The sequence below is a fragment of the Hyla sarda genome, chromosome 4 (genome assembly GCF_029499605.1).
Source record: "Hyla sarda isolate aHylSar1 chromosome 4, aHylSar1.hap1, whole genome shotgun sequence".
Lineage (NCBI taxonomy): Eukaryota > Metazoa > Chordata > Amphibia > Anura > Hylidae > Hyla > Hyla sarda.
Window position 1 is genome coordinate 396,697,429 of NC_079192.1, and position 11,300 is coordinate 396,708,728.

The window sequence follows — 11,300 nt, forward strand, 5'->3', positions numbered from 1 at the left end:
GTTCCTGCAAGACTTGAGCCCTGGTCTATTCCCCCCTCTATATGAATTTGCTGACAATTCAGTTCCCTGGAGAGACGTTCTGCAGTTTCTTACCAATAGAAGGATCATGGGACCAACCAGAACGGGGCCCCCCTCACACTCCAAGGGCCCCATAGCAACCATTTGGTCTGCCACTACGGCACGCATGCCCTTGCTTCCCCCCCCCCCCCCCCCCCCAGGATATTGGGGGAGATTTATCAAAACCTGTCCAGAGGAAAAGTTGATGAGTTGCCCATAGCAACCAATCAGATCACTGCTTTCATTTTTAACAAGGCCTCTGCAAAATGAAAGCAGTGATCTGATTGGTTGCTATGGGCAACTCAGCAACTTTTCCTCTGGACGGGTTTTGATAAATCTCCCCAATTGTCTTCGTATTACTGCAGGAATCCTGAATCTCTGTAGTAATAAATGCTGAATGCATTATACCTACAGGACCTATATACAGAGCAATTCCACTAAAATACTAACAAAACCCTAACCCAAATACAGACGCAGCACATAACACCTGTTTGTATCATTGTCCACTAAATATAGTTATTTATAGTGCACGAAAACAAGCGAATTAGTCAAATTTCGTGTACGGCACCGCAGAATATGTTGGTTAGAGATGAGCGAACTTACAGTAAATTCGATTCGTCACGAACTTCTCGGCTCGGCAGTTGATGACTTTTCCTGCATAAATTAGTTCAGCTTTCAGGTGCTCCGGTGGGCTGGAAAAGGTGGATACAGTCCTAGGAAAGAGTCTCCTAGGACTGTATCCACCTTTTCCAGCCCACCGGAGCACCGGAAAGCTGAACTAATTTATGCAGGAAAAGTCATCAACTGCCGAGCCGAGAAGCTCGTGACGAATCGAATTTACTGTAAGTTCGCTCATCTCTAATGTTGGTGCTCTATGCATACAATATAATAATAATAATAATAATACTATAATAATGTATCCTGTGGGAATTGTCACATAAAATGCAGCACTAGTGTTGAGCACGAATATTTGTAATGCCAATTTTTACTGCGAATATCATCACATCGGTTTTTTTCACATGCAAATTTTTATGTGAATTTTCGCATGGGAAAAAAAAGTGAACGAACATAGCAACTATGCGAATTTTGCGAACATAGGACGAATATTCGACAATATATTCACAAAATATCGCAAATTCGAATATGGCCCCTGCCGCTCATCACTATACAGCCGTTGGCGGTCCGGGCATGCTGGGAGTTGCAGTTTTGAAACAGCTGCAGTCACCCTGGTTGAGAAACACTGGTATACACACTACTTTAATGGAATGGACCCCAAAACACAAGTACAGTAATGTAGTACAATACTATATGTTATCTATGTCAGTGGTCTCCAACCTGCGGACCTCCTGATGTTGCAAAACTACAACTCCCAGCATGCCCGGACAGCCGTTGGCTGTCCGGGCATGCTGGGAGTTGTTGTTTTGCAACATCTGGAGGTCCACAGGTTGGAGACCACTGATCTATGTCACCCCACTTACCAAATGGACCCCAAACACATAAATACAGCAAAATAGTACACCAACACCCCCCTCCCCGTTTTGTGTTTATGTATATCCCCCCTGTCTACATATATGCTATTTTTATGGAATGGACCCCCTGAAACACTAATACAACAATGTAGTACATCTGCCGTATATATGTGTATATGTATACCCTCCCACTCACTGTATACATAATTCTTTAATGGAATGGAGCCCAAAATGCAAGTACAGCCATGTAGTGCTACTATATATGCTTTTCTATGCCCCCCCCCCCCCCACACACACCATATACATAATATTTCAATGGAATGGACCCCAAAATTAATGCAAGGGCATCCATGTAGTGCTACTATATATGCTTATCCATGAACCCCTCCCCCCCAACTCATTATATATGCGGTGTCCCAGTGCGGGAGGTGTTAGTCCGTGCTCCTGCTGTCCTGTCAGGCAGCCTCCTTCAGTGTCCCCAAGGCCCCCTGCACTTGTTTCCCCATTGTAAATACGTTTAACCATATAATGTATTATAAAATGTAATGTTGCTTTAAGAGTTATACCATGTGATATGTCATGTGATTGTTACCCAAGAGGTACCAGTGATCAGGTGACCCCAAGAGTGACCTATGGGCTCCCTGCTAGTCTCCCCCATATAAGTCCTGGGTGGAGCTTCTCTCACTTTGAACTCTGCTCTTCTGCCCTTAAGGTCTCTACATCACAGGTCATCTCCTTGGGCCCTGGCTGAACTGTATAGACTTTACCACCTGTCTACCCTCAGTAAAGCTACCATTGTCCGTAACTTGGCATCGGAGTCATTATTGCCCCCGTGCCCAGCCCAGGATCCAGCAGTATACCTTTGTGTGGTTATAGGTAAACCACACCCTGGCGTCACAAATAGAAGGAATTAATGCCATCTGCCCCTAGGGTAACAACAACTGCCCTGCACCACACACCCCGCCACCACATATACATAATGCTTTAATGGAATGACACCCAAACACAAGTGCATACACAATACTTTAATTTCATGGACCCCAAAATTTAAGTACAGATATATATAGTGCAACTCTATATGCTTATCTATGTCCCCCACTCACCATATTCATAATACTGTGATAGGATGAACCCCAAAACACAAATGCATACATCATTGTTTAATGGAATGGACCCCAAAGTGCAACTATATGTCCTTATTTATGTCTCCCTACTCACTATATACAAAATGATTTAATGGAACAGACCCCAAAATACAAGTACAGCCATGCAGTGCAACTATATATGCTTATGTATGCCCCCTCTACTAACCATATACATAAACCTTTAATGGAATGGACCCCAAAATACAAGTACAGCCATATAGTGCAACTATATATGCTTATGTATGCCCTCTCTACTAACCATATACATAAACCTTTAATGGAATGGACCCCAAAATACAAGTACAGCCATGCAGTGCAACTATATATGCTTATGTATGCCCCCCTACTTACATATGCACAATGCTTTAATGAAATGGACCCCAAAACACAAGTGCAGCCATATAGTGCAACTATATATGAATATATAGGTCCCCCTACTCACATATGCACAATGCTTTAATGAAATGGACCCCAAAACACAAGTGCAGACATCAGTGTTTTTCAATAGTGTTGAGCGCGAATAATAATAAATGCAAATTTTTACCGCGAATATCGGCACTTCGCGATTTCGTGAATATTTAGAATATAGTGATATATATTCGTAATGACAAATATTCGTTTTGGTTTTTTTTTATGCAAATTTTTATGCAAATTTATGCGAATATCGGCACTTCCAGACTGGACACTGACCCCTCCCTTCTTTAAGGTGAAAGATATAATTGCGCATGCGCACTATGCGAATTTCATTACAAATTTCCGCATAAAACAATAGAACGAACATAGCGAATATACAAATCTTGCAAACATAGGACGAATATTCATCCATATATTCGCGAAATATTGCGATTTTGAATATGGCCCCTGCTACTCATTAGTGATGAGCAGCAGGGGCCATATTCGAATTCGTGATATGTCCGTTTTTTTTCATGCTATATGTCCGTTCTTTTCTTTTTCATGCAATATGTCCGTTTTTTTTTTCTTGCAAAAATTCATAATGAAATTCGCATAGTGCGCATGCGCAATTATATCTTTCACCTAAAAGACGGGAGGGATCAGTGTCCAGTCTGGAAGTGCCGATATTCGCAGAAATTCACATAAAAAATTTGCATAAGAAAATGTGCATAAAAAATTTGCATACAAATTTGCATAAAAAAATAAAAAACTAATATTAGTCATTCCAAATATATATATATCACTATATTCCAAATATTCGCCAAACCGCAAAGTGACGATATTCGCGGTAAAAATTTGCATTTCGAACATTCGCGCTCGACGCTATTGAAAAACACGTGTGTTTTGGAGTCCATTTCATTAACCCCTTAACGACCACGAGCATATACTTAAAAAAAGAAAACAACGAATATTCGTCATTACGAATAGATATCACTATATTCTATATATATATTCTATATTTGGTAAAAATTCACATTTCGAATGTTCACGCTCAACACTACTGGCTCATCACAATTTTTCAACCGGGGTGCCTCCAAGCTGTTGCAAAACTACAATTCCCAGCATGCCCGGACAGCCGAAGGCTGTCCGGGCATGCTGGGAGTTGTAGTTTTGCAGCAGCTGGAGGCACACTGGTTGGAAAACACTGGCATACATAATGCTTATTGGAATGGGTAGTAAATCTAGATGTGTGTATGGACTGTATGTCCCCACTCACTACATGCAGACTTCTTTCATGGATTACACACCACAATGTACAATTAATTAATTAATTCATTCATTCATTCATTCATTGCATTATAAATAGTATACCAATTTAATGTACCCAAAATGCCCCTAATACCAGCACCATGAATTGCAGCCATCACTATACATCTGACTGTAGCTGCATTCATTATGCCCAGCCACTAGGCATACCTTATGGCATTGCTGAGCACTACTCCCCATGTCAAGGACACAACGTGCCAGTCTTCCTGTCTAAACAATTGGCAGGTTTACCCCTTCTCCCTCCTCCGCCATACTCACAGAACAGACATAGCTCTGCATCCTATGGAAGGACGAGCACTGCACACACATATTCATGTCACTGCTGCTTCCTATGCAAGAGCAATGCGGCTCCTCTCTGCATTCAGTCCCAGGCATGCACAATGCAGGTCAGTCAGGTAAGGACGTGAGCCATCATCATCATCATCATCATCATCCTCCAGGCTATGCCAGTCCCTCTGCATTACAGTGTACTACATATCCCAGCAGGGATGTGCTCAAACACTGACTCAGCCATAATGGGGTTAGTCTGACATCTATGGAGCCCTTCATTCCACAACAACCCATATGCTGCCTGCAACATCACACATGCAAAGTTCCCAAAATCTCCAGGAATAACCCCCCAACCCCCCCCCCCCCCCCCCATCCACCTTCCAAGACATCTCATACCTCCACATTCTCTGCTTCAGCCATCTTCCTCCTAAGAAGCAAGCAGCGGGAGGAGTGCTTAATTCCCATAAGAGCCCGTCAGTTCCTTTCCCTTTGTTTTTATTTTTTTAATTTACTTATTTATAACCGTTTGTTTTTGTTTTCAAATGTATCAAAACAAAACGATCTATTTGTAAACAAAACAAAAAAGAGAATCCAAAACAAACAAAGAGAAGAAACAAATGTATTTTCCTCCTGTTCCTGATCTCATGGACTTCTTCAAGTTCTCACAAAGTTCTTCTCCTCTTCCTGGTGGCCACGACTTGGACTTTTTAACCCTTCTTCAGGTTGCCAGGGGTGGAAAAAATCTATCAGAAAGGTCATGACCTGAGGTTCTCTAGATGGGGAGGATTTGGGGTAGATCACACAGCATGGTCTTTTTAGCTGATGCTGATGCTGATGATGTCCACCTCCACCACCAAAAGTTCTCCAGAATGGGGGCTGCTCTCAGCGATGATGTCTTGTAACTGAGTCAAGTGCTTTTTTTTTTTTTATTTCTTCTGGGAAAACTTGGGCTTCTTATTATAAGAGGCTGGATATTACTTCCATGTGCAGAACCTGGTATAGAAAATTAAATCCTCCTGCAGCAATGATGTTCTCTCCCCCCCTCTCTCTGGTCTCCTGTGCTCCTGGTCTCCTGTGCTCCTGGTCTCCTGTGCTCCTGGTTATGTCTTATATCATCTCCAGAATTGCACCAGTCTCCATGAACTTTTATTAATAATCTCCTACTTCCTAGTTGTGTAGATGGAGCTGTGCAGATTACAGATAGATTTGTTCTTTCTGGGTCAGCCCATTAACTCTTCAAAGCCTCCCCCCTCTCTTTCTGATTGGATGGGAGGTCTCCTGTAGCCCCTGTAGCAGGCTTCCTTATAGGATTGATTTTTTTTTTATTTTTTCATTTTTTTAATGAAAACCCAAAGCCACATGAGACAGGATGCATATGTAGTATAAGCTTCAGCCAGGGGAGAGAGAGATTCCACAAAAAAAATAAAAATAAAAACATAAAATGCAATGCAGTTTCCATTTAAGTCAGTTTTATAGGAATTCAAGTGCAGATGTAGCAGAGCTGAAGTTGTCTTGTAACTCATTTCTTCATTTCATTTCATTATTGCAGATTATTTTTTCAACAATTTTCTTGAGTGGGAAAAAAAAGGAAAAACAGGACAATGTCTGCTATAGCTATATTCATCATGGATATATTGATAGAACACCCATGGCATTGCTGTTATTTATAGTACTTCCAATGCTGGACAGATAAAGATATTTTTTTTTTTTTTTGTCATTTAGCCTTAGGCTCTTTTAACATTGCATCTTGCAGCATCTGTCAGAGGAAGCTACCAAAAACACATAGAATGCCATGAAGTCGTGTCAATCAGTCCTGTAGGAACTCAAGTGAAGATGTAGCAGAGCTGAAGTTGTGATGCAGCTAATTTCCTAATTTAATTTAAATATTGCATTTTTTTGCAATGTTATAAAATAAATGGAAATAGCAGAGCAATGTCTGCTATTCCCCTCCCCCAAAAAAAAAATAATATAATATAATATATATATATAAATAAAAAATAAATATATATATATATATATATATATATATATATATATATACATACACAGTGATCCCTCAACTTACAATGACCTCAACATACAATAGTTTCAACATACAATGGTCTATTCTGGACCATTATAAGTTGAAACCAGACTCAACATACAATATACAGACATTCCAGATCTGTGAAACGTGTCAATGGCTGGAAGAACCGACCAATCAGAATGGGCATTCACTGGTAAAACCCCTGTATTACTGAAGTGTATGCACTGACTGGTGCAGGGGCGGACACAGACAGCAGAGGGCCCCTGTGCAAAGAATGTGCCTGGGCCCCCCCCCCAGCACTGTGCCCCCTCATGTACCTAGACCCCACCGGGGGGGCCTCCACTTACCCCGCGCGTGTATTGTCGCCACTTGCCTTGTCCACCACAGGCGGATGGAACGACTCCTGAGGTGGGCTCCGGGTGGCCCCTGTCCCTCTCAGTGTGCGGCCCAGTGAGTACTCCCCCAGGTCAGCCTGACCCGTATCTAGCTGGGAGGCAGAGGGCAGTGCTCCCCTTTACATTCGCACCCCTGGACTTAGCACGACACCCCTTGGCACCCCCTGGTTCCTTGGCTTCTTATCCTTAATGATAGAAGTGACTTACAGGCAGGGCCAGACTGGGACCAAAAATAGGCCCAGGCATTTTAAAATAAACAGCCCATTTTTATGGTGGGGGTCTGACTCATGGGACCCCCACCAATCACCTTGGTTCAAGTGGCTCCCGAGATGTTGGAAAGCTGCAACTCCCATTATGTCTGAAGTGACTACAGCTGATGGGACAGTCAGGAGACTACACAATGATATCAGTGACTAAAGCTCTGATGGGACAGTTAGGAAAATACACAATGATATCACTGACCTGAGTGACGTCTTCTCTGTTGTCTTTACTTTTCTTCTTCATCTGGTCCAGACACCAGGATTTCTTCCATCTTCTCTGCAGAGTCTGACACCTGGACATCATTGGTTCCTTAATTTGTCAGTAGATCCTCATCCTCTGTATGATGACAATAATCATTATAACCTTGCCAAATACTGTACCCCTGAATATAATACTGCCAACCACTGTACCCCCTGAATACTGCCAACCACTGTACCCCTGAATATAATACTGCCAACCACTGTACCCCCGAATATAATACTGCCAACCACTGTACCCCTGAATATAATACTGCCAACCACTGTACTCCATGAATATAATACTGCCAACCACTGTACCCCTGAATATAATACTGCCAACCACTGTACCCCCGAATATAATACTGCCAACCACTGTACCCCCTGAATACTGCCAACCACTGTACCCCCTGAATATAATACTGCCAACCACTGTACCCCCTGAATACTGCCAACCACTGTACCCCCTGAATATAATACTGCCAACCACTGTACCCCCTGAATACTGCCAACCACTGTACCCCTGAATATAATACTGCCAACCACTGTACCCCCGAATATAATACTGCCAACCACTGTACCCCCTGAATATAATACTGCCAACCACTGTACTCCATGAATATAATACTGCCAACCACTGTACCCCTGAATATAATACTGCCAACCACTGTACCCCCTGAATATAATACTGCCAACCACTGTACCCCTGAATATAATACTGCCAACCACTGTACCCCTGAATATAATACTGCCAACCACTGTACCCCCTGAATACTGCCAACCACTGTACCCCCTGAATATAATACTGCCAACCACTGTACCCCTGAATATAATACTGCCAACCACTGTACCCCCTGAATACTGCCAACCACTGTACCCCTGAATATAATACTGCCAACCACTGTACCCCCTGAATACTGCCAACCACTGTACCCCTGAATATAATACTGCCAACCACTGTACCCCCTGAATATAATACTGCCAACCACTGTACCCCTGAATATAATACTGCCAACCACTATACCCCTGAATATAATACTGCCAACCACTGTACCCCTGAATATAATACTGCCAACAACTGTACCCCTGAATATAATACTGCCAACCACTGTACCCCCTGAATACTGCCAACCACTGTATCCCTGAATATAATACTGCCAACCACTGTACTCCCTAAAAACTGCCAACCACTGTACCCCTGAATATAATACTGCCAAATACTGTACCCCTGAATATAATACTGCCAACCACTGTACCCCTGAATATAATACTGCCCACCACTGTACTCTATCAATATAATACTGCCAACCACGATACACCACTGAATCACCCCATACACTCCATCCTCAGTCTCCTCATCACCCCATACACCCCACGCACCCCATCCTCAGTCTCCTCATCACCCCATACTCCCCATGCACTCCATCCTCAGTCTCCTCATCACCCCACACACCCCATCCTCAGTTTCATCCCCCCATACACCCAACACAACCCATTCTCAGTCTAATCATCACCCCACGCACCCCATCCTCAGTCTCATCACCCCATACACCCCACACAACCCATCCTCGGTCTCCTCATCACCCCCATATACCCCATCCTCAGTCTCCTCATCACCCCCATACACCCCACGCACCCCATCTTCAGTCTCATCACCCCATACACCCCACACAACCCATCCTCAGTCTCCTCATCACCCCATACACCCCACACACCCCATCTTCAGTCTCCTCATCACCCCATACACCCCACGCACCCCATCCTCAGTCTCCTCATCACCCCACGCACTCCATCCTCAGTCTCCTCATCACCCCACCCACTCCATCCTCAGTCTCCTCATCACCCCATGCACTCCATCCTCAGTCTCCTCATCACCGCATACACCCCATCCTCAGTCTCCTCATCACCCCATGCACTCCATCCTCAGTCTCCTCATCACCCCATACACCCCACGCACTCCATCCTCAGTCTCCTCATCACCCCACGCACCCCATCCTCGGTCTCCTCATCCCCCCATGCACTCCATCCTCAGTCTCCTCATCACCCCATCCTCAGTCTCCTCATCGCCCCACGCACTCCATCCTCAGTCTCCTCATCACCCCATGCACCCCATCCTCAGTCTCCTCATCACCCCATGCACTCCATCCTCAGTCTCCTCATCACCCCATGCACTCCATCCTCAGTCTCCTCATCACCCCATGCACTCCATCCTCAGTCTCCTCATCACCCCATCCTCAGTCTCCTCATCACCCCATACACCCCACGCACCCCATCCTCAGTCTCCTCATCACCCCATGCACTCCATCCTCAGTCTCCTCATCACCCCACGCACCCCATCCTCAGTCTCCTCATCACCCCATGCACTCCATCCTCAGTCTCCTCATCACCCCATACACCCCACGCACCCCATCCTCAGTCTCCTCATCACCCCATGCACTCCATCCTCAGTCTCCTCATCACCCCACGCACCCCATCCTCAGTCTCCTCATCACCCCATGCACTCCATCCTCAGTCTCCTCATCACCCCATACACCCCACGCACCCCATCCTCAGTCTCCTCATCACCCCATGCACTCCATCCTCAGTCTCCTCATCACCCCATGCACTCCATCCTCAGTCTCCTCATCACCCCATGCACTCCATCCTCAGTCTCCTCATCACCCCACGCACTCCATCCTCAGTCTCCTCATCACCCCATACACCCCATGCACTCCATCCTCAGTCTCCTCATCACCCCATGCACTCCATCCTCAGTCTCCTCATCACCCCATGCACTCCATCCTCAGTCTCCTCATCATCCCATATACCTTAAGCACCTCATCAGTATTACACAGCTGACACCCCCCACCCCAGTCCTTCTCATCAACATTAAACCCCCTAATCATTACCCCCCTGACCCCCCCTCTGGTCCTCCTTATCAACACTACGCTCTCCCAGACCCCCAATCTTTCTTATCATTACACCATCAACCTCTTCAACACCCCTCCTGTCCTCTTCATCATCATTACAATCCCCTCCCCCCACCCCCCTGCACCCGACCGTCACTCTCCTCACCTTATCTGCTCAGCGATGCGGCCGTGTGAGGCGGGAGGGTTTGCTGCTCCTGTCGCTTCTGCCGGGGTCAGAGGCCATGACACGTGACATCAGGGCCTTGGAACAGACGTGCGTGCCTGCGCGGGGCACGTCTGTTCCCATCAGCCCCTGGCCTGTCCTCTCGCCCGGCCGAGGTAAATTACTGCTGTCAGCGGCAGGTCCGGGACCTGTTGCTGCAGCATTTAGTATGAAGTACTGGCAGGGGGCCCTGCAGGGGCCCAGACTGTGAGGCCCAGGCTGTGACCTGGGCTACTAGGGGGCCCACTAACACGCTGGGCCCCTGTGCAGCCGAACCGGCTGAACAAGTGATATGTCCGCCCCTGGACTGGTGTCTGGTAGCGCCCCCTACAGTACAGGGAGGTATTGCATGTTCTGTACTCTTTACCTGTATTACTGAAGTGTATGCACTGACTGGTGTCTGGTAGCGCCCCCTACAGTACAGGGAGGTATTACATGTTCTGTACTCTTTACCTGTACCAGGGTTAGCTGCTCCTTTGGACACCTGGTGAGGGCGGCTCCATGTTACTTTTTGGGATACTTTGTGTACCGTACAGGACCCCGAAGAAGCTCCTGTCCTCCTGACATAGACAGTGATTTACAGCTCCCAGCAGATCTTTATTACTTTTATA

General features: G+C 45.5%; 1 protein-coding gene across 3 annotated transcripts in view; it reads right to left on the reverse strand.

The window, feature by feature from the left end:
- Positions 1 to 5,765, reverse strand: part of PRMT8 (protein arginine methyltransferase 8) — a 144,355-nt gene extending 138,590 nt beyond the window's left edge. Inside the window, exon 1 of one of the 3 annotated variants that reach the window (XM_056517261.1) lies at positions 5,057 to 5,765. In XM_056517261.1, coding sequence (XP_056373236.1) covers positions 5,057 to 5,125 — 69 coding nt within the window. In that variant the 5' untranslated portion in view covers positions 5,126 to 5,765. Of the gene's footprint in view, positions 1 to 93; positions 198 to 4,648; positions 4,909 to 5,056 lie in introns of those variants that run through there. The other 2 variants (XM_056517259.1, XM_056517260.1) reach the window with 2 other exon arrangements.
- Positions 5,766 to 11,300: the final 5,535 nt, after the last annotated feature.